This window comes from Sceloporus undulatus, chromosome 2, assembly GCF_019175285.1.
Source record: "Sceloporus undulatus isolate JIND9_A2432 ecotype Alabama chromosome 2, SceUnd_v1.1, whole genome shotgun sequence".
NCBI lineage: Eukaryota > Metazoa > Chordata > Lepidosauria > Squamata > Phrynosomatidae > Sceloporus > Sceloporus undulatus.
In genome coordinates, this window is record NC_056523.1 from 15,509,082 (window position 1) to 15,533,812 (window position 24,731).

The following is a 24,731-nucleotide window of genomic DNA, read 5'->3' on the forward strand; positions in this document are numbered from 1 at the left end:
GTGATGAATATCGAAATCGGGCACATATCCAATTGGTATGATGCAGGAGAGTCAGGGACCGACGAGGGTCGTGTTCAGGCTGCCATCCAATCCGAAAGATTCCAGAGACTGAGGGACCGATGAGGGCAAATGTGAGGCTGCAAGCCAATCGGCATCACTCTGGAACGTAATGAATATCGAAATCGGGTACGTATCCAATTAGTATGACCCAGGAGAGTCAGGGACCGACAAGGTTCGATGTCACGCTGCCATTCAATCGGTATGACTCCAGAGAGTCAGGGACCGATGAGGGTGAATGTCAGGCTGCAAGCCAATCGGCATCACTCTGGAACGTCATGAATATCGAAATTGAGCACCTATCCAATTAGTATGACCCAGGAGAGTCAGGGACCAACGAGGGTGAATGTTAGGCTGCAAGCCAATCAGTACGATGCTGGAACGTCATGGACGGATGAATATTGAAATCGGACAGCTATCTAATTAATCTGACCCACGAGAGTCAGGGACCGACGAGGTTTGAAGTCAGGCTGCCATGCAAACGGTAAGGCTCCAGAGAGCCAGGGACCGATGAGGGTGAGCGTCAGGCTGCAAGCCAATCGGTACGACTATGGAACGTCATGGACGGATGTATATCGAATTTGAGCACCTATCCAATTAGTATGACCCAGGAGAGTTAGGGACCGACAAGGGTGAATGTCAGGCTGCAATCCCATCCATGAGACTCCAGAGAGTCAGGGTCTGATGTGGGCGAATGTGAGGCTGCAAGCCAATCGGCATCACTCTGGAACGTCATAAATATCAAAATCGGGCACATATCCAATTGGTATGACCCAGGAGAGTCAGGGACCGACGAGGGTCGATATCAGGCTGCCATCCAATCCGAAAGATTCCAGAGTGTCAGGGACCGATGAGGGTGAATGTCAGTCTGCAAGCCCATAGGCATGATTCTGGAAAGTCATGAATATCGAAATTGGGCACCTATCCAGTTGGTATGACCCAGGAGAGTCAGGGAACGCCGAGGTTTGAAGTCAGGCTGCCATGCAAATGGTAAGCCTCCAAAGAGTCAGGGACCGATGGGGGTGAATGTCAGGCTGCAAACCAATCGGCATGACTATGGAATGTCATGAATATCAAATCGGGCACCTATCCAATTGGTATGACCCAAGAGAGTCAGGACACGATGAGGTAAGAAATCAGGCTTCCATCCAATCGGTATGCCTCCAGAGAGTCAGGGAGCGATGATGGTAAATGTCAGTCTGCAAGCTAATCGGTATGACTGTGGAATGTCATGGACAGATGAATATCTAAATCAGACGGGTTCACCTCGCTGAGTCAGGGACCAAGTCGGATAGGACTGATGAGGATCGAAGTCGGGCTGCAAGACCTTTGGTATGACTCCGGAGTGTCAGGGACCAACAAGGGTTGGTGTCAGACTGCTATCCAATTGGTATGACTCCAGAGAGTCAGGGACTGATGAGAGTCGACATTGGGCTGCCATCCAGTCAGCATGACTCCGGAGAGTCAGGGACCGATGAGGATCGATATCAGGCTGCCATCCAATTGGTATGACTCTAGAGAGTCAGGGACCAAAGAGGGTGAATGTCGAGCTGCAAGCCAGTAAGTATGACCCCAGACAGTCAGGGACCAAAGAGGATCGACAGAAGCCTGGGAGCTAATTGCATTGAATCTGGAGAGTCACGAACAGACGAGGATCGGTATCAAGCTGCCATCCAATCGGTATGCCTCCGGAGAGTCTGGGACATATGAGGATCGATGTCAAGTTGCCATCCAATCCATATGACTAAGGAGAGTCGGGGTGGACGAACGTCCTGCAAGTGAATTGGTATGACTCCAGAGAGCCAGGGACCGATGAGGATCAACGTTGGGCTGCCATCCAATTAGTTTGACCCTTGATGGTCATGGACCAATAATGAGTGAAGATGGGCTGCCTTCCAATTGGTTTAACCCCAGAGAGTCAGCAACCAGTGAGGACTTAAGTCGGGAGCAGTCAATAATAACTTCTCCTCAGAGGTATGATGGCCCTTAGCCAGGCACAAAAGTAAGGCGAGTGGCCATGAAGCAGATTCTCTTCAGCAAAAAGAGCAGCTCTAGCCAAGCAAGAAGCAAGACAAGTGTCCATTTAAAAATGTTTCCTCAGAGATAGATGGTGCAAAGTGCATCAGCAAGGCAGGCATCATTTTACAGTTTCTCCTCAGGAGGTCAAAGGGACTTTACCAAGCGCACCAGCGAAAGCAATTATTGGAGAAGTTAGAGTACAGTCGCCCCTCCGTTTTTGTGGGGGATCTGTTCCACCCCCCATCCCCCAAAATGGAAATGCGCCCCATTGGCTTGAATGTGGGCACACTCCTGTGGGTGGCTGCGAGCGTGGATCATGGGCACATGGCCCATTATTTCCCCCTCATGTATATGCAAGGGACGTGGATTTCAAGTCCGTGGAAACAGAGGGGTGACTTTATATGACTTTGTTGTTTCCTGAGGAAAGACTTTGATGGTAAACAAAGCAATGCCTTCTTTCCTGGGAGAAGTGGATTGATAGGTGATAGAGAGTTGGAGCAGCAAGTTTAAAGAGTTCTTTGTTAGGATAGAAAGAGGGCAGGCTGGGGTTGGACAAGTGGGGGCTTGGGAAGAGAATCCTTAAAGATGGGATGGTTGTGGACATAAACCAGATTTGACACTAACTCGTCTGGGAGTGAGGCTCTCTTTGGAATTCAAATAAACTGTCAGTCAATTTCACTGCAATGTTTTTCTGGCTTTTCAAATCTTGGTTCTTTGGTCCTGACATTCACTCACATACTCACTCACTCCCACAATCATTCACACACTCATACACTACACAGAGGGCAAGATCCTCCAAGAGGATCCTTCTCCAGAGACATCCACTCTCCTTCCACACACAGACATGGTCCAGTCAGTCCACAGATATCTACTGGCTTCCATCAGCTGGCTTCTGATGGAAGACTTTCACCGGCTTATGTCTGCAAACCTCCGCTAGTTTCTGCCTTATGACATCCACCAGCTTCTGAATACAGACTCTACCAGTTTCTGTCCCCCAACAGCCAGCTTCAGGGTCTGGATCTCCACTGGCTTCGGGCTGCAAACATGCCTCCCTCTTAGCAAGTCCACAAAAACAGTGAACTTGCCTTCTCTTTTGGTCCCAGAGGTGGCCAGCTTCACTTTCATGGAGTGCCTTTATCCACTGGCCCACTTGGCTCTTCCACCTGGCATCCACCATGGTCTGTCTGAGTGTCCATCTCCCTTGAGTCCTGGGCTGAGAAGGGTCTGTGAGATCAAAATGACCCAGGAGCATCATGGGTTGCCATGGTAGCATGAGCCACACTGAGACTGTTGACATCGCCATGGACTGTCGCTATTCTGATGTCAACATCCCCCAAAATCAGAGGCTCTCTTCTCCCATTTGGCCTTGCAATATGGCTCCGCAGACCAATACCTCTGAAACTCTATCCAAAATAACTATACATCCAACAGTAGCACACCCATCTAGCTTTGATTAGAGTTGTAGAAGGCTTCCTCATTGGGAGCATTTCTGGCCACCCCCAATGTAGCTTTTGACCAGGATTAGGTCATTGGGGACCTTAGAGGTCTTGTTGAACTCCAGGCTCTCAAACCAAACCACAACCCAAACTTCTTTGGAAGCCCAGGACTGTCAAATATATAAAATCACATCTAATTACATATAGTTACAAATATAGATTCTAGTCATAGGAATAAATAATAGAGTCCATGTAAAGGTGTGCTTGCATACAACACATAAGGTGCATCAAAACATAGAAGATAAGGTGTAAACATCAATTATATACCAACAGAGTAAGGAGTGATAAGTGCATTCAAAAACATTGATTGGAATGATAGCTAAACGAAACTGTGAACACTAAGCTCACAATCTACAAAACCGAGATAAGAAATATGTGGACCCAGGCAGTTAAAACATCAACACACACCAATGAAATGAATGTATCCTAAAGGAGTTTTATTTATTTATTAAAATAGTTATTCCTGATTTTGATCCAAAGATGCCAGGTGGCTTGCATAAAATAAAACAAGAAAAATTACAAATGTTTTAAAAATACACCAGTGTGTAGGGGACTAGTGGGCTGTAGGGACATACAAATGATCTTTTGGATAATAGGGATGTTGTTATGTGCTCGTCACTGGTTTAACAGCAATTTCTACAGTAGCTGAATGGAAAGGTTTTCCAAGTGACAACTTATTCTCACCATATTATTATCATTATCGTTTGTAAAGTCGAAGCTTTCATGGCTGGCATCCATTGTTTTTTTGGGGTTTTTCGGGATATGTGGCCAGTTCTAGAAGAGTTTCTTCTAAAGAAAGAAACTCTGCTAGAACCTGTGCCCAGAGCCTGAAAAATCCACACAAAACTCTCATTATCATTGTATCACATTAAAATTCTGCCTTTTTGAATAGCTGACAACAGATATTGTCAACTATCCTATTGTAAACAAAATATACTTTTTAATTGGCCAGGAAGCCATTAGCGTTAAAAAAATTTTTATCCTAGAATGATGAAAATGCTGCCTTCTCTACAAGGATCTGGTGCTTCCCCAAATTACACATCCCGATAAGGGCCCTATACGACAGCCAAAAACAAGTGCTTCGAGTCCACTTTGGGGTATGGTGTTTCAATGAGCATACGTCTAAGAGGAGTCTGGAGGCTGCACCAAAGTGCACTCCAGTCCTTTAGGACTGGAGTGTGTTTGGCTTTGTTGGCTTCTGGACTCTTGACGCAAGTTATCATTTAAACAGCATACCCCAAGTGACTTGAAGCAGCTTTATTTTGGCTGTCTGTAAGAGGCCAATGTAAGATGGAGCCATGGTAATTAAGTGGAGTCAAACTGTGGTTGGTCTCTGGTTGGATGACACCCACTTGTTGGCTGATTTCAAACCATCTTCAAGCAGGTACCGAACTATAGAGTTGGAAAGACCCAAGGGCCCAAGTCTAACCCCATTCTGCCAGCAGGAAACCACAATCAAGCACCCACAACCGAATTATACGCCTTGCTAGCCCTCCAAGGAGACTCCACTGCTCTCTGAGGGACTTTATTCCACTGTCAAACAGCCCTTACTGTCAGAATGTTCCTCCTAATGTGAGGTGGAATCTCGTTTCCTGTAGCTTGCTCCATTCGGTCCTGTTCTCTGGAGCGCGCGAAACAAGCTGCTCCCTCCTCAATGGACACCCTTACAATATTAAGCAGGGCATCATATCAGCTCTTAACGTCTCTTCTCCAGGCTAAACATCCCCAGCTCCTTAGTCGTTCCCGCGTAGGGCAGGTTTCCAACCTTTCACCATTTTAGTCGCCCCTCCTTTGGACGCTCCAGTTCTCAATTCCCTTTATTGTGGCGCCCGAAACGGACACAATATTCCAGGTGGGGCCCTGACCAGAGCAGCAATAGCAGTGGCACTAAAGTACGTCCCCTGGATCTCAGAACACGGCAAGTCCTAGATGCAGCCTAAAATGCCATTGCCCTTTTTCAGTATAATATAGCTCAGAGCCATTTCAGTCAGTAGATTTATATCAGTACTGTAGTTCTTATAGTATCATACTCTAACGCTGCTGGCTTATCGTGTTTCTTTTTACTTATTATTATTATTATTATTATTATTATTATGTTTACTTATATCCTGCCTTCCTCCCAGTACGGGGACTGAAGGGAGAGGTGAGAAAGAAAATAATAATAATAATAATAATAATAATAATAATAATAGGAGGTGGGAGGGACAAAACTAGGAGGCTGGTGATTTATAGTTTTCTGTGAAAAGGTCACTCATAATCAGAGTGGAGAGTACAGTCAAGAAATCAGGAGGCTAAGGTCCAAAAGAGACTGCAGAAATAATCTAGTTTGAGATCACTTTTAACTGCCCTGCCTCAGTGCTAGGGAATCTTGGAAATTGTAGTTTACTGTGGCACTAGACCTCTCTGACAGAGAAGGCCAGATGTCTCACCAAAACTAGCATTTAGCCATAGCAGTTAAAGCCATCTCAAACTGGATTATTTATGCAATGTGCTTTGGACCTCAGGTTGCATTATTGGTGGAGACTGCAGTCAAGACATGAGAAGGAGACTAAAGGTGCATCTACACTTTAGAAATAATAATAGAGATCTTTATTATAGAAAGAGGAAGGGGAGGATGGATTATGCTAGGAGAAGGCTGGTGATTTATAGTTTTCTGTGGAAAGGTCATTGATTAGTCAAAGTGGAGACTGCAGCGCATCTGCACTTCAGAAATAATTATAATTATAATAAAGAATTATCATTATCATCATAATTATAACAATTATTATTATTTCCACAGTGCAGATGCCCCCTTAGTCTCCCTCTGATGCCTTGACTGCAGTCTCCACACTGATTAATGAATGACCTTCCCACAGAAAGCTATAAATCCCCAGCCTAATCCTCCTGGCATAGTCCCCCTCCTCCCCTCCCTCTTTCTCTCCTGAGGCGCCATTTTCTGCCTTCTTTCTCCCCCAAAAGGGCGGGAAAGTTCCAAAGGTAAAACTGAAGAGAGAGAAAGGAAGGCGAGCGCCCATTGGACACAGCTGTCTCCAGCCTCAACCAATCAGAGCGGCGGGACTAGGGAATCCCCTACGACTATAGGAGGAGCCCTTCTCGCATTAGGGAGAAAGAAGCACAGCTGGGCTTGCAAGAAGACTACAGTTCCCAGAGGGCCGTTCGGCAAGAATAGAACCAAGAAGGTACTCGGGGCGGCGCGTTGCCCTTCGGGAAGTGTAGTCCGTTGCCTGGCAAAGGTGTGACTATATAAGGAGCCTGGCTGGAACTTCCATCCACAGTCCCAGGTGGCTTGTGCTTGTTCTGTGGCTGCCCCTCCCCAGGTAAGAAGGCTCTCGCAGGGAAGCCAATGCATTGGTCTCTATTGGATTCAATGCACTTAAAATGAATCGTTTGCAAAATGATGCACAATTCAATGCAAACTCTGCTTCAGTGTTTGGAAATGCAACTCAGTGGAAGTTATTTAAAAAGAATAGGCACTTCCATTTAAAGTTTAATTGCAGCTCCATTTAAATGGGGAGGGGTTCAGGTCCATTTACTCCTTTTAAATTTTAAATGCAGCTCCATTTAAATTAGTTTGAATCTAGTTCCATTTAAATTGCTTTGTTTTTAATGCAGTTCCATTTTAAATGGGGAGGGGTTCAGGTCCGTCTATTCTTTTTAAAATTTTAATGAAATTCCATTTAAAATAGTTTTTAATGCAGTTCCGTTTAAATTTTGAATCCAGTTTCATTTAAATTGCCTTTTAATGCAATTCCATTTAAATTGTTCATTTTTAATGCAATTCTATTTAAATTTTTGATGCAATTCCATTAAAATTATTCGGTTTTAATGTAGTTCCATTTAAATAGTTAGTTTTTAATGCTGTTCCATTTAAATTTTTGATGCAGTTGCATTTAAATAGTTCATTTTATTGCAATTCTATTTAAATTTTGAGTGCAATTCCATTTAAATTGTTCGTTTTTAATGCAATTCTGTTTAAATAGTTAGTTTTTTAATAGCGTTCTATTTAAATTTTGAATCCATTTCCATTTAAACTCTTACTTTTTAATGCAATTCCATTCAAATGGTTCAATTTCTATGCGGTTCTATTTAAATTCTGAGTGCAATTCGACTTAAATTGCTCAGTTTGAATGAAGTTCCATTTAAATTATTAGTTTTGAATGCAGTTCCATTTGGTTTGTGTTTTTTAAAATGCCAATTCCATTTGAATCCTTTTGCATGGAGTTCTGGTTGAATCATTTGTTTGCAGCTGGAATTGTTCCTTTTAAACGCAGTTCCATTCGGTTTCTTTAAAACGCCACTTCGATCGGAATAGTTGGCAATTCCAATTGAATTGTTCGTTTTTAATCCAATGCCACTTAAATTGTTCATTTTCAATGCAATTCCAGGACACTTGCGGCGGGCTGCAGATCATTTCATCCAGGTAGGTCTCCAGTGATACAAGGATTCCTGTACATCACTTGCAGCAGGCATCAAAGTATGGACAACAGTTGTGTAACACAAACACACATCCATAGTTTTTTGTGGGTTTTTCGGGCTATGTGGCCATGTTCTAGAAGAGTTTGTTCCTGACATTTTGCCAGCATCTATGGCTGGCATCTTCAGAGAAAACCCACAAAAAACTAAACACACAACTGCATGTGCCTAAAGTTGTCTCCAGCTCCCCCTCAAATGTTTGAAACATGTTTAAAGCTCTTTGTGCATTTAACAGAGTTTTGCACTAAAGAGCCTCTTAATTCGTTTTAATTTGCTGTAAGCTTCCTTCATTTCCTTGATCAGAGACAACTGGGATATAAATTAAATTAGCAATGTGACTTGGGCTAAGTGGCTCTCCTCCTCCCAAACTGAGACTGCTTCTCACCTGTCCTATTCCGAAGCCAAATATTCAGGGATGGAAAAGTAACTCCCCTTTTGTGTAGGATTCAAAGGCCTGTTACAGACTGCCAAAATAAAGCTGCTTCGGGTCTCTTTGGAGGTATGCTATTTAAATGATGCATGGGTCCTAAGAGTCCAGAGGTCATGCCAAAGCCACACTCCATTCCTAAGCACTGGAGTGCAGCTTTGGTGCAGCTTCCAGATTCTTGGGGTGCATGCATCATTTAAACAGCATACCCCCAAAGAGACCCGAAGCAGCTTTATTTTGGCAGTCTGTAACAGGCCAAAGATTCAGCCCAGTTAGTCTGTAGAATCAGTATGTAGAGAGATCCTGTAGCACCATTGAGACTAACTGAAAGAAAGAAGTTGGCAGCATGAGCTTTCCTAGACTTCAGTCTACTTCCTCAGATGCATTTGGCTGAGTGGCATGAAAAAAATACTGGGTTAACACAACAGCCATTTGGAAGCAGTATGTAGAGAGATCTTGTAGCACCTTTGAGACTCGCTGAAAGAACGAAGTTGGCAGCATGAGCGCCTTTCATAGACGTAAGTTTACTTCCAAATACATCTGAGGAAAGCTGATGCTGCCAACTTCTTTCTTTTCAGTGAGTCTCAAAGGTGCTACAAGATCTCCCTGCATCTCATTTTGTGTGGCAGCCTAAAAAATCAAAATACGGTGACCTTTCTGTCCCAAAACTAGATTAAGGGCGTCCAGGGCAAGGTTGGCTGGTTTAAACCAAATTGTTGTTATGTACCTTCAAGGCATTTCTGACCTCTGGCAAGCCTAAGGCAAACCTATCACAGAGCTTGCTTGCCAAGTTTCCTCAGAGGGGGTTTGCCATTGCTATCCCCTGAGGTTGAAAGAGTATGCTTTGCCCAAGGTCATCCAATGGGTTTCCATGGCTGGGCCAGGATTTGAACCCTGCTCTCCAGAGTCCAGTATTACACCATGCTGGCTCTCGGAGACCAGGATAAAATCCCCACCCAATCATGGAAACCCACTGGGTGACCTTGGTCAAGTCACACACTTTCAGCTTCAGAGGAAGCAAAGGCAAACTCCATCTGAACAAATCTTTCCAAGAAAACCCTGTGGTAGGGTCACCATAGTTTTAAAATGACTTGAAGGCAAACAAAAGCAACAACAACAATATTTCCCATTTCTCCCCATGGATCCAGGACTAACAATAACAACAACTGGTATCCCAGTGTAAGAAGAGTGTATGTGAACTCAGTCACCTACAATAGCAGCACGGAGTCTTTCTGGCCCTAAAGGTGTGGCACATTTACTCCATTTGCCCCATTGATCCTTTGGCCTGGACCTCACCCTACTTAGCTTTCCTTCCTAGAGTGGTTGCATGCCAAGGGTTTCCAAAGCCTCAATTGTTGTGCAAAACAGGACAATTGTTTTAAGGACTGATGCCTTACCTTGCAGCCAAAAGGTCTTCCGGATTGGTTTACAACTAGTGGATGTGATGCAATCTGGATAAGAACACACAATGAAAAGAGATAGCAGGGGGAGAGGGGATTAGATTTGATCAGATGCTGGCTTATCTTCTCTCCCTAAAAGACCAGAGCAAAGGCATTGGAATGTGGAGGGCGGGGCTATCACTAGCCCCTGGGGCTAGCCACAAATGGGGCTTTACCTGGCTGCTCTTCCTTCAAGGTTCAGCAGATGTGGCTTGAATGGCAAAGTGTGTGTCGTCAAGATTCCTGTTGACTAGTTGCAACACCATGAAATTAATAGGTTATCTTGGGCTAGGAACCCTCAGAGGTGGTTTTGCCAGTTCTTTCTTCTGAAATGGAGCTTACAGTACCTGGGATTCATTGGTCTCCCATCCAAGTACTAACCCTGCTTAGCTGCCAGGATCAAACAGGATAGTCTACATGAAGTCTTACATGATGGAGTCCTGTCCTCCTTTGCATGCCCCTTCAAATTGGTGTGTACACACACACACACTGCTTTCATGTTTTGATATTTACAAGGACTTAGAAGGACCTAGAATAAAATAAAATAAAAGGGAAGGACCTAGATAAAAATATCTAAAGCTCTTTAACCAGCTTTAAAACTGAGTTAAAGGCAATACTATTCACCCAGTGGGTTTTAATGATTAAGCGGGGATTTGAACTCTGTATCAGTTGTGTATGAAACAAATGCAGTTTGTGTTTACAGTTGGATCCCATCTCCCAAGGTATCTCATTATGTATATGCAAATATTCCAAAATCCAAAACACTTCTGATCCCAAGCATTTTGGATAAAGGAAAGTCAACCTGTATTTCCTTCGTAAATAATCAATGCACAACTAAATTGCTTCCCGGTTGCTACATGACAAGGAATACTTTCACTTCCCCTTTAACTTTGATTAAAGTTAAATAAAGAAGCCAGTATGGTGTAGTGGTTTCAGTGCTGGGTTATGACTCTGGAGACTGGGGTTCAATTCCCAGTTTGGCCATAAAACCCATTGGGTGACCTACTCTCAGCCTCAGAGGAAAACAAACAAAAATGGGTTTTTTGGTTGTTAATTTTTTGGCACGCACAGATACACACCCGCCCTGCTGGAAATGCAAAATGGTAGCCTTCATCCCCATTGTTTCTCTTTTCTCTTCACCCAGATTGAAAGTCATTCCTTTACAGCGCTCTCTGAAACAGCAGTTGGTTGGATTTCTTTTATATGATGGCTTGGCCCACTCTGGTAACAAAGAGAATGCAAAATCCATTCCATTTTGAGAACCCAAAGGGTGAGCTCATTGGGAAGAATGTTTGGTTCGAAGCAACATGCTACCTGTGCCTTGAGCTTTTCGTAGATCCCGTCTCGCTAGACTGCGGGCATGACTTCTGTCGAGGCTGCATTTTGCACTCCTGGAGGGAGTGTAAGATGGATACTGTGTGCCCTCGGTGCAAGCAGCCGGTTCTTCGGACAAGCCTCAAGCCACATAGTCACCTGGCTAAAGCTGTGAGGATGATCCAGTGGATGTGTCACGACAGAACGCAACTAGTCGAAGGGGGGAAACTCTGCGATGAACACCGGCAGGCCGTGAAATACTTCTGCAAGGACCATCTTCTGTCCTTCTGCTATGAGTGTGAGGAATCCAAGGAGCACCTGGCTCACAATGTCCTCCCTGCATCGAAAGCTGATGGAGAATACAAGGTGAGGACTCGTAGTTTATGTCATGGAGGGGAAGAGAGGTACATCTTCCTCCTTTGCCCACACCAAAGAATGATGGGGCTGGGGAAATGGGATGATTGAGAGAAAGGGCATGCATGCTCAGAAGGTACTGGCCCTACTGTTTGGTGGAGGGAGGCAACCACATCAGACATTAAGTCTCCAGAGTGTCCTACATGAGTTCTCCAGCTCTTTGGGAGCGTGATAGTGTTTGTGTGCCCACCCTCCAAGCCATTTGTCCTGGTGCCCTCTCAACTAGCCACCTTCAGGTGCCATGGACACTGCATATCCCATTGCTGTGATGTTGAGAGTCCCATATCAATCCAGCCCCTTCTTGTGCCTGGACTGAAGGAGGAACTACCTTGTCCAATCCCTCAGACAGCCAAATGGCTTTAGACAGCCCAATACTCAGGGGTTCTTTGCAGGAGACTGCAGATATAGGCAGCTCCTACCTCAGCTAAACTGGGGTCTGGCTACACAAAATATTAAATGCATCCCTTGCCTCAGGATGAGGAAACACAGGAGGCTGGAGAGGTAAGTAAGGGGGCTGAACAACGTGTGCTGTGTACACAGAACCTGGAAGAGGAAGGAGGCATGAGGAAAATGTGGAAGCTGAGAACTGATGGAGAGTTTGCAGATTGGCCTGAATTTGCCATTTAGTTTTACTCATGCAGATCTCTGGTATTTTAACAACAATTTCATATGCTTTTCTTTTCAGGATCAGATTGTTGAACGTGTTCAGGTTCTGTTGAAACAGCAGAACGACATTGATATATACAAGTCAGATATGGAAGCAGAATGGCAAGAGATTTTTGTAGGTATCACTGTTAATAGGATATTAATATTTTTCACTCCCATTTTATAATATGTTTTAGGGGGGAAATTAAGAACTAACTTCAAACATATGGTAAGGATGAGTCTTCTTGACATCTCTTTGAAATATTGCTTGTAATGAATGCTAGATGTTCTCCAGGTAAAGATCAAGCAAAGTTGGATTTCCTGTAGGTTGGCAGTGATTTCAGTTTAGGCTTTTTCTATAGGAAAAGCTATAGCTCCCATTGAGCAAAGGCTTACAGTTCCCCAACCTAGCAAGCTGGAGTTCGTTTGGGTTTTTCGAAGTGAAGCTCCAATGGCTCTGTGGGGTGGGAGCTTCTGGGAGTGGTAATCTCAAAAATGTAACTTTCTCAAAGGCTGCATCTGCACTGTAGAAATAATGTAGTTTGACAACACTTTAACTGCCCTGGCTCTTGTCCTGCAGAATCCTGGAATTTGTAGTATTGTGAGGCACCAGCACTCTTTGGCAGAGAAGCTTAAAAGACCTAGTAAAACTACAAATCACAGTGTTCCATAGGATGGCGCTATAGCACTTAAAGAATAACTGCATTATTTCTACAGTGTAGATACACCCAAAGTCTGAAATGTATGGAGGCTTCAGATGACAGTGTCCTCCATTTGTTACTATCCTTTCTTTTTTCACTGGTGAATTTTTTTGCTGGGAATGATCTTCTAAGAAGACAGTGTATTATTAGCATGAGAAGTCCACTGTCAAAATACCCTGAGAAGACAAAATAAGAACAAGAACAAGGAGAATAGGAGGAAAATTGCATGTAGAAAAAGCAAGTCAGTAAATCATGGCAATTCCACATTTCATTTCTAGTGTGGAAAAAACTTCATTAAACAATAGGCAGGCAGTCAGGCAAGATAAGCTACTATTTCAAAGCAATTAGTCTTGTATTGCAACATCGAAATGAAAAGCCTCACTTAACTTACTATAATAATGTTATATAAAAACAGATTAGTAGTTAAAAAGCATATTTGTTGCTCTGTGCTTTCAAGCTGTTTCTGATTTACAGCAACTCTAAGACTATCATGGGGTTTTCTTGGCAAGATTTGTTCAGAGGGGGTTTGCTTTTGCCATCCTCTGCAGCTGAGAGAGTGTGATTTGCCAAAAGTCACCCAGTGAGTTTCCCTGGGCATTCGAACTCTGTTCTCCAGAATTGCATTGTGTAGTCCAACACTCAAACCACTATGCTACACTGGTTGTCATGTAATAAACATATAAATATTATGAAATGCACCTTCCCCTGCTTAGGAAAGCTGCCTTATACAGAGTCAAACCATTGATCCAACTATTCCAATATTTTTGTTCTAACTGACCACAAGTACTGCTTTATAGTTTCAAGCATTTTTTTGCTTAGCCCTACCTTGATGGCCTGCTATATAGGATCCATTCCACATTTAAAACTGGAATCATGGTGCTATAATTGTGTAGTGTGAAAGGGCCCCAAATATTAACCAGGCCTAACCTGGCTTAGTTTCCAAATTCATGTGGGCCCTTAGTGTTCAGGGTGGTAATATACCTGATCCCCCTGTGACTGATGCTGTTCCTGAAAAGGCATTAACTTGGCATTTCCTTACTTACTCATTGCAGAGACAAATGGAGGTAGAGAAGCAAAGAATAATAGATGGGTTTGAAGAAATACACCAGCATATAACAAAAGAATGCAACCGATGGATTTCTAGAATAGAAGATGATGTGAAAGAGATGCAGTTGAAGAAGAGTGCACACATGGCTGAGATCGCCAAGGAACGTGCCGACCATAAAGAGTTTATGTCGAAGTTGCTGAAGATGCGTCAGCAGAGGACACTTGACTTTTTGAAGGCAAGAAATTGTTGAGACAGAAATCTCCCAAAATGTTTTGCCTATAAGTGTCTAAACCTTCATGCATCTGTTGTTGTTAACTGCTTTTGAATTGACCTTATTTAAGCTACCATGAAATTATAAAACAAGGCAAAGGGCTAGCTTAAAAGGCGGCAGAGAATGGTTATTTGTCTTGATGGTTCATGTCCCAACATGCACCATTGGGATCAGCCCTGGATTAAGACCTTTAGGGGCCCTAAGCACTTAAAAGATTTGGTGCCCCATATATATCTAATTCAAAATATACGCAATAACAAATCTTAAAATGACATCTTAGAATTGGTTCTAAATAAAATGAAGCTCTAGGACAGAGGTCCCCAAACTGTGCCCTTTAAAAGATTTTGGATTTCAGCTCCCAGATGTCTCACCCATGTTGTCCAATAGTCTGGGATGCTGGGAGCTGAAGTCCAAAATCCCTTAAAGAGCACATTTTGGGGACCACTGCTCTGGGGTGATTCCCTTATCAGTTATCACAGACAACATAGCATTTAGTAGCCAAATGGTATTCTAGGGGGTCATGTGACAAGTTCATGGTGATACACATATAATTTAATTGAAAGTTGACACACAGATTGTATGCAGAATCTATGTGGGGATTAAAATTTTGCCCCCGGACCTCCCACAAGGAAAGGTTATCCAAAATTCTCATCAAGGCTTGTAAAAATTTCCAAATTTAGAGCAGAACCCCCATTTGGCAACACTGTACTGTACTCCCTTTCAATGGACGACTGAACAGAACAACTTGATGGATTCTAATTTTATTGTATCATTAACCTCTAATTTACTATTTTATTATTTTTATTATTATGTATATATGCAACTTTTTCATTTTTATTGTGGGAGCTTTCTGTGTGTGCGTGTGTGTGGAACCTGGTTCATTTGCAGTTTTGCACCATATGGTCTATCGTAAATCCGGCAATGGAAAATTTCTGTGGTGGCCCTTGATGCTCTTCTAAGCATATGCTTATTTTGCTTAATGGTTAATCCAGCCCTCGTTTGGCTAACACTTTGTCCCACTTTTGAAGATTCAGTCTCAGTCCACCCTTTAGGTATAATATGTGTGAAGTAGCTCATAATGAACTGGGCATGAGAGGCCTTGGGGTGGGCATCCCTATTTGGGATTTATGGGGTACCTTAATGGTTCTGCCACATAAATAAGTTCCTCCTTTCTCTCTTTTTTTTCTAGACCGTTGAAAGCACCATGGAAGCGTAAGTACACTACAAGTTAATACAACCCTGAACAGCAAACTTGGTATAAAAGCCAGATGGTCAGTGTAAAAGGATTAGGGAAGACCCTTAAGACCAGTGTTAGGTAGGCAACCTTTTTGAGCCGGGGGCCGGTTGGTGGTCCCTCAGGCGACTGGGGGGCTGAAGCCGGGGGAGCTTCAACCTCTGGGGCGGGGCCACATGCGGGGGTGGAGCTTCCACCCTCCGGGGCAGGGCCACGTGCCGGGGGTGGAGCTTCCACCCTCTGGGTCGGGCCGCGTGCCAGGGTGGAGCTCCACCCTCCAGGGTGGGCCACATGCCAGGGGCGGAGCTTCCACCTCCTGGGGCAGGCCTCCCCATCTTTGCTGGCCTCAGGCCCCGTCAGAGAACGGCAAAAAAGCTGGTGGGGGCGCAGCGCGGAGGCCCCTGGAGGGCCCCAGCGACGGCACCAGCCTCCCAGGCCCCCTGCCACCGTTGGAGCCCTCCTGGAAGGCCCCAGCGATGGCAAAGGGCCCCCCGAGGCCCCTGCCGTCCCTCGGAGCCCTCCTGGAGGGCTCCGGGATGGCAAAGGGCCCCCCAGAGGCCCCCTGCTGCCCTCGGAGCCCTATGGAGGGCCCCAGGACGGCAAACGGCCCCCAGGCCCCTGCCGCCCTCGGAGCCCTCCTGGAGGGCTCCAGGGATGGCAAAGGTCCCCCCAGAGGCCCCCTGCCGCCCTCGGAGCCCTACTGGAGGGCCCCAGGGATGGCAAGGGCCCCCAGAGCCCCTGCCGCCCTGAGCCCTACTGGAGGGCCCAGGGACGGCAAGGGCCTCCCAGAGGCCCCCTGCCGCCCTCGGAGCTCTCCTGGAGGGCCCCAGGGACGGCAAGGGCCTCCTAGGGCCGCTGTTGCCGCGGCGCCCATTGCGGCTTTTCGCCACCTGGGTGGCAAAATGGCGGCGAGGTCGCGCGAGATTCGCCGCCATTTGGGTGGAAAAAATGGCGGTGCCCATAGCCCCAGAGGCCGCTATGGGCGCTGCCATTTTGCTGCCAAAATGGCGGCGTCCAGAGTGGCGAAAAGCCGTGAGGGCGGCACGCGGCGGCGCAACAGCAGCCAGGGCCAGGCGGCAGGCCTCTGCGGGCGCATCTGGCTGTGGGCCAGAGGTTGCCGACCCCTCCCTAAGATCTTCACTGTAACATCCCCGAGACTAAATTGTACTGGCACATACCAAAAAAATTTACAGGAGCCAGCATGGTATAGTGATTTGAATGTTGGAATAGGACTTTGGGAGTTGTTGTTATCTGCTTCAGGTGACCTCAGTTCATGGCATCCCCATGAATGAGACACCTCCAAGTTCCCTGTCCTCAAGTGCTCTGTTCAGGTCCTGCAGGATCAGGGTCATGCCCTCCTTGATTGAATCTAGCTATCTGGTATGTGGTCTTCCTCTCATTCTGTTTGTTACCCTTTACTTTTCCAAGCATTACTCTTTTCTAAGGAGAGAATTCAAAGATAATACCATGTTAGTCTGTAGAATCAGTATATAGTAACTTAGTCTCAAAGGTGCTACAAGATCTCTCTACATACTCTTTTCTAGAGAGCCATGTCTTCTTATGATGTGTCTGAGGTATGATAGCCTCTATTTATTTATTCAACGTCACAGACTTTGGGAGACCAGGGTTCAAATCTCTGCTCTGCCATGGAAATCTACTGAGTGACCTTGGGCAAGTCATAGTCTCTAACCCAAAAGAAGGCAATGGCAATTCCTCTTTGCGCAAATCTTGTCAAGAAAAATCCCATTATAGGTTTGCCTTAGGGTTGACATACTGTAAATCGGAAACAATTTGAAGGGAAAAAATAACAGATGTGAAGTTCCACCCAGGACATGTATTGGAAACTGCCTTGGGAATTACGTGGCTGAAATGTTTTTGAATTTATTACTATTCTTCTCAAATGTGTGACTCAGAATTACATGGAAGAGATTCTGGTACAGATTCTCTTAATTGACTCATTAAATCTCCAGGCCCTAAATCATTAGTTATTAACAGCAGTAAGATATAAACAGCAATATGAAGAATTAATGCATTTTGGAGGGAGGGTAGGAGTCTTCTCTAACTCTCAGTTTAAGAGCACCCTGTTTCTAATCCAAGACATCTCTGACTTTTCCTGTTTCTCCACTTTTCAGTGACATGATACTTTCTGTTGCTTTAGAACTACGCTAATCCCTCCATATTTGCGGCTTTGATTATTCACGGATTTGATTAATATGTTCTCTTTAGGAATATCTAGGTCCTCCAGTGCAACTCAGTGGTCAACTTTAACCAAAGGTCTCACTGAAGGACCTAGGAATTCCTAGAGAGAACACTCCACCAGGTATTTGTAGCTCCTCCAGTTCAGTTCTATGGTCAGTGTCTGTTGGACGTTGACCGCAGAGTTGTACAGGAGGGACCTAGAGATTCCTAGACAGGTGTCCTCTCAGGTAAAAACATGGTGGTTTTGTTATTTGTGGTTTTTCCATATTCATGTGTCTTGTGCCCCTAACCCTATATGGAGGGACAAGTGTAGTTACGGTCACAAGGCCTAAAAAGTAGATTGTTACAGTTACAGTTGTATTTTAACTCACTGCATTCCTGTTACTCAAAACTAAAAATAAGCATTAGTTTTATTTTAAAAAATGCAAATGCTGCAAGCCAAAGCCAGTGGTACTTAATATGCTCTCCTTGCATTCACTTAGACACCTACAGCAGAGTAGAATGAAAGCTATCTGTTCCTGCTGCCTCGACAAAATTGTGCTACCATGTTTGCATTTTCAAACAAGGCTTCTTTTTTCTACCAAGTGTCACAACAATCCTGGAATGATTTTTAAAGCTTCTACATGATTCTTATGTTAAAACAATTTCTTACTGTATATGCTCATGTATACCGTAAGTAGAAATTCTAGACAAAAAATTGACCCAGAATCATAAAGATTCTACCTCAACATTAGGTTGAACCTCCTGACGGTAAGAGCTGTTGTGACAGTGGGACACACTCCCTCAGGGAGTAGTGCAGTATCCTTCTTTAGAGGTTTTTAAACAGAGGCTGGATGGCCATCTCTTGGGAGTGCTCTGATTGTGTCTTCCTGCATGGCAGAATTGGGTTGGATTAGATGACCCTTGGGGTCTCTTCCAGTTCTATGATTCTATCTATGGGTCAGTATAAATATTGTAAATTAAATCTAATCAAAACAGAGACCATCCTCTTCTCTGAGTAGAGTGGCGAAAGGTGAGAACTGCCTTAGTCCATCCCAGGAGAATGTAAAAGAAGCACCAACCCCCTCTGGTCTTTTTGAATGTCTGGGTGAGAAAATAGTGGTGTGCTTTGGCATTATTTCCCTTTCCTTCATCCTTTACACCCTTTGTTACATGCCTCTAAGTTTTACCCTTGACTTATACCCGGGTTATATCAAAATCCACAATTTTGGCCCCAGACCCTACCCTTGACATGAGGTTGACATGAAGTTGAGTGTATATGGTAATAAGCATCTAACTGTTTTTTCTAACTTCTGATCTACCAGTTATCCAGTTACTTACTTCTCTAACTACTAGCTAAAAACACTTTATCTAAAGGCAAAACACTGTCATAGCCTCCATCCGAATTTGGGAGGATAGGATTCGGGCCAGGTCCTCACTTTCCTAGTTCCTTTCTCTTAAATGTTCTTACTAATAAAACGGGAATTGGGATATGATAGGGATAAAACCATGCGTAGGTGGGGGAACGATTCTTCATGAAATAATCTGTTGGTTAAGAGTATCTCAGCTGTGTTTTTTGTCTCTGGTGCATCTGGGTTGGACTGTTTTTGTGCTTTCTAGCTTTCTTTGAATGGTACTGGGAGTTCTACACTGCAAGAATGGCTAAATTAATGTTCCTCTGCAGGTGTAAGGAGGAAAAACATGTAAAGCTGATGCCTCTTCCAACATCGCCGAAACAGTATATCATAAAGCTGCGAGATTTTCACTCCCTTATGATGATTTCCATGAAGGAATTTGAAGGTAATTAAAGGAGTTCTGTCATCAGGGTTGGTTGATTTAAACCAAATGATGTTATTTAAAAAATCTGGCTATTACTACTATTTTTCAACTCTCTTTCTGGAACAATAATGGTTGAATTTATAAACAGTTTAACTTTTAACAGTTTATTGGCAGTTATTTACTGTAAGGCCTGTATCTAGTGCAGTTGCTTTTTTTCTTCTTTTAGTCAATTTATTTTATAGTGGAAGAAATGCTATTCAGAAATAAATCTTTCAGTTAACATAAATCCAACCAAAATAATTTTCTTTAAAAGAACATCTTTGTAAAGAACAATTATTATTTAAACTAGTGGCTCTAACATCTGAATGGCATTTTACTACTGAATTTTCTAATTTAGTCCTATAATGGTGTAGCCATATATATTAATGCATAAACCCCCCAAATAACCTGGTTTAAACATGTGTGTTGTTTTTTTAAATCCGTTTTTCCCCCAACACTGGTAATGCCCTAAAATGGATTCTTGCCCTACATAAGTGGAGTGGCACCTACTTGGTCTTTCAAATGCCACCTGTGCCAGGGAAATGGGCAAATTTGAGTGGCACTTGAGAAGGTCAGTTCTAGTTCAGTGAGGCAAACACTTCACGACTGCCAACTATGTTGATCATGCAACAATTTTGAATTGCATTTCCTAGAGTTTTCCCTTACTTCTGGTCTGGAACTTGGAAAAGTTTACATTTGGGGGTAATTAAAATTTTATTCATACATTGTAAAACAAAACATGACAACAAACAGTACACTAAATCAACAATAAATACAGGCAATAACCCAGGTAAGGCCCTGAAAGTTATAGATAAAAGGTATGTTCAGGGATCCTGAAAGACATCTTTCCATAAAAATTTAGCTAAAATTGGGAGAGTCTGTGATTTGAAGGGAACTTTCAAGCCCCCAGGATGCCTAACTGTAGAATTAATGGAGTTTAACACCACTTTAACTGCAATGACTCTTTGCTATAGAATACTAGAATTTGTACCTTTCTGAGCTATTTAGCCACCTCTGTCAGAGCTCTGGTTCTGCAACAACTACAGATCCCACGATTCCATAGGATGGAGCCATGACAGTTAAAGTAATGTTGAACTGCATTATTTCTGCAGTACAGATACAGCCAAAGTTGACAATACTAGGCTAGCTAGATGGACAAACAGACTGACTAAATAAAAAGAAGCATCTGTGATTAGAAACTGGAATCCAGTGGAGCCATTTGAGATTATAGAATCATAGAGTTGGAAGCGACCCCAAGGGCCATCCAGTCAAACCCCCTGCTATGCAGGAACTCACAGTCAAAGCACCCGTGACAGATGGTTATCCAGCCTCTGCTGAAAAACATCCAAGGAGGAGACTCCACCACTCTCCAAGGGAATCCATGAATAATCAAATCGTCAAAAATCAAAGGCACAAATGTTGAGAGGGCTGAGTGTATTCTCAATCTGCCTGTAAATGGAATTACTAGATGAAATTTCATGCTAGGATTTTTAAAAGTGATGTGGAGGAGGAATTTGCTTGAGAATATTCCATTACAAATCTGCTTGGATTTCACTTAAATCATTCATTTCAGAGGAGATGGGGGGAATGGTATAATGAAAGAAAGTTCATGTTTATAAATAATGTTGTATTGCTTAATTGTTCTTGCTCTGTACCTGCAGATTTTCTGGAATCTGGAAGATGGAAGGATAGAGGTAAATTTCTGAGACTATTCGTGGTGTGTGTGTATGTTTATTTATTTATTTTTTAATTGAATAGGTTAATGTCTGGAAGTGTTGGCCTGACTTTCTCAGTTGGATTTCAGAAATGCTGTCCTAAAATGAGTTAATCAATGCTGGGATCTCTGTAAGAATTAGGAAACAGAGATTAAGATGTTTTTCAGCTGCTGGGATCCTCAGAAAACAGTCGTAAACATGACTGCCTTTAAAGCATAAAATAGTAAGGAAATTTTTGTAGTGTAGATAATTTTGATGATGTGATATTTTAGTGTATTAAGGAACAATCTATGTTTTGCAGCGAAGGCAAAACATAGATTGCTGTCAGGTAAAACTTCCAAGACCAAATGTACTACGTATAGCAGTGGCTCAGAGGGCCCTCAGTTCAAATACTACTGCAGAAATAATCCAGTTTGATACTGCTTTAACTGCCTGGCCTCAATGCTAGGGGATTCTGGAAACTAGTTTTGTGAGACATTTAGCCTTCACTGTCAGAGAGCTCTAGTGCCACAATAAACTGCAATTTCCAGGATTCCCTAGCATTGAGCCAGAGCAGTTAAAGCAGTGTCAAACTGGATAATTTCTGCAGTGTGTTTTCAACCTAAATCACTTGGTAGAGAGCTCTGCTCACTTTCTTCCCTGTTTCTTCCCATTGCAATATGTGGATGATAATAGTCTTACTTTATATGGTGGTATGGAAAGATTATCAAGGTACTAAGCACATTTAGATGCTATAATAAACCAGTGTTCTGGCTTAATATGAGTGAGTTTTGCACTGCTGCAGGGTGTGTTTTAATGAAAGTGTGGGTCCCCAGGAAGGACCTTTTTCACGTCCCAGGCTCCTTCTCAACCCTCACCAAAATTAAACAGTGAAAGTTTAGTTATTTCTGGCCTTGGGAATCTCCAGGAGGGATGACTTTACCTTAGAGAAAATGCCAGGCTTGTTTTGGTTCACCACAAAACCTGAAGAGCTTATACAAAATGAGTTCAGTTTGGTTTTGAAGTGGTGAATGGCATTTGGAGGGTTGAAAGTACACTTATGGAACTGCCAGGGTTTATCCAACCTGGTTTAGCCTTTTGTGCAAGGCTGGAAGTCTGGCCTGCTCCATTCCTAACAAGCTGGAATCATAAACCAAACAAATCCTTTACAGACCATGCTGTCTGAAGTGGGATTGTCTTTGATGAGTTTGTGTCAAAACATTATCAATGGCAATGTATTGATGCACATTTGTGAACCAGAAACTTAAAGCCTTTGGTTCTTCAGCTGCTTTGGGGCTACAGTTCCCATAATCCATTATCCATTGGTCATGCATGCTGGATTTCAGAGAGTTGGAGTCCATAGCCAACAGTTCTCCCTGGGCTCGGCTGCTGTTAAGGACTTTCCCATACAGATTATGTCTCCCTTATCCGGGATTCCAAAACATTCCAAAATTGTCTACATGGGAAGCTGTGAGACCTGTGCTTTCTGATGGTTCAATGTACACAAAGTTTGTTTCATGCAGAAACATATTTTAAAAATATTGTGCATGAAATACCTTCAGTCTGTGTTTATCAGGTGTATACAAACATTCTTGTTTAGGACATAAAATGAATTTCATGGTTCCCATCTCCAAAATATCTCATTATGTATGTGCAAGTATTTCAGAATCCAGAACACTTCTGGTCCCAAGCATTTCTGCTAAGGGAGACTTAAACCTATATTGGTTTCTAAAGTGTCTTTATGATACTGATTGTCAGTAGCCTTGAGAACCTTTGTTCTGAAAATCGGCTTATACTTTTTTGCAGTAATCTCCTGTCCTTGCAGTTATGATTAACATTATTTCTTTTCTCTCTTCCTCCCTGCCATCAAAAGTGATTTTTGATCCAGGTGCAGATTTTCCCACCTATCTGAAAAAACGAGATGCCTGTCTGGCTTATCAAGAAATGGGATGTTTCTTTTCCTCATCTACTGCGATGCAAGGAATTTACGACTGATAAAATGTTCCAGGGAAAGTGGAAAGGAATGAGGGTGGGTGGGAGGGTGGGACTAAGAAGCCCCGCCAAGTATCCCATGAGGAGAAAGGCAATGGTCTTCACTGCTTTCAGAAAGGGATCTGGGCTATGGGCACATAGGGAAAACAGATATGTAGCTTTCACTTACACTAGACTCTAAATCTTTTTGGAGGTGGGGGCTCAGGGAAACCTGATTTATATGAGATAAGTATTCTTTTAAAGATGATAGAACAAACTTGCTATTCACATTTTCTGCAGAGAGTCTTCTGGATTCTGAGAAAAGCCCAGTTTAGTCTCTGAGGCACTAACTAATCTACTTTACCGGCCTTACTTTAGTTGTGCATCTCCACACAGTGATTCTTGGACTTGATTTCAGGTTTCCTCTACATCAAGAGCTGAGAGAAGTTACTTTTTGGACTACAGCTTCCACTGTCTCCAGCGCCACAGCCTTACTGGATGGAGATTTGGGAAGTTGTGCTCCAAAAACATAACTTTTTCCCCGAGCTCCATCTCTTCTTTTTAATCCCACTAGGTAGTTTTGTTTATCCAGTGAGGCTTGGGTACCATCATAGGCTGGATTCTTAGAAAACAAGAATGGTGACGTGGTGTCCATTGCTAAATGAGATACCAATGTGTAAGATTTCCAGTCAGATAAGTAGATCCTGCTCTGCAGTGTGACATGGAATGACAGGTTGTGTCCTGTGTGACTCCTTTTAATGTGATATGTAGTCCCAAGTAGATTTGAATGTTCATTTTTAAATAACACCTCAGTTCACACTCTTTCTTTCTCCCCATGTGTATGGGTATAGTTTTTCCTATGTCTTTTGATGTATCCAATAAAGTTGTTTTTTCCTGATGCTGCTTGTTTGTTTGTTTTCTGTTTAAATGACATATACTGGTCACATACATCTACCTAAAACCTTACCCTCATTCTCCCTTTGTTTCTTTGTACAGTTGGCTCTCCACATTTGCGGCTTTGACTTTTGCAGATTTTATTATTTGCGGTTTTCATTAATGATTATCTCTCTAGGAATCTCTGGTCCTCCAGCACAATTCTGCCAGAGGTTGACCATAGAGTTGTGCTGGAGAACATAGAAAATCCTTCAGAAAACAATTTCTAGGCACATCTCAAGGAATCTGTGCGTTACAGCAATAAAAATACAGAGAATACAATTAAAAATAACAAATAAATACCAATACAATACAATAAAAGTGAGCGACGGAGTTACAGAAATTCACAGTGAGGCCTGATGGAACTGGGCCTGTTTTTTTCCCCTCCATCCAGGTCTGATAATGACAGTTGGAAGGAGGAGGGCTCTTCTTCTTGAGGCAAGAATATAGAATATATTTTTATTAATTTTAATGTCATTCTTAAATTTAAGGAAGAACTGGTGGACAGAGGAGCTAGGTTGGGAAGGCCTGCCAGAAGAGATCCCTCTAAGGCCTTCTAACGGCTGTAAGAGTAGAAATGCGTGGATCTCCTTCTGCAG

General features: G+C 43.2%; 1 protein-coding gene across 2 annotated transcripts; it reads left to right on the plus strand.

The window, feature by feature from the left end:
• Window positions 1-6,437: 6,437 nt before the first annotated feature.
• Window positions 6,438-24,091, plus strand: LOC121924425 (E3 ubiquitin-protein ligase TRIM7-like). Of its 2 annotated transcripts, XM_042455895.1 has the most exons (9): window positions 6,438-6,889; window positions 7,958-7,992; window positions 11,056-11,591; window positions 12,325-12,420; window positions 14,038-14,268; window positions 15,494-15,516; window positions 19,401-19,516; window positions 21,196-21,228; window positions 23,102-24,091. In XM_042455895.1, the coding sequence occupies exons 3-9, from the start codon at window positions 11,115-11,117 to the stop codon at window positions 23,221-23,223; spliced, it is 1,098 nt and encodes a 365-aa protein (XP_042311829.1). In that variant the 5' UTR covers window positions 6,438-6,889; window positions 7,958-7,992; window positions 11,056-11,114; the 3' UTR covers window positions 23,224-24,091. The 2 variants fall into 2 exon arrangements, with proteins under 2 accessions (XP_042311829.1, XP_042311830.1); XM_042455896.1 differs by lacking the exon at window positions 7,958-7,992.
• Window positions 24,092-24,731: the final 640 nt, after the last annotated feature.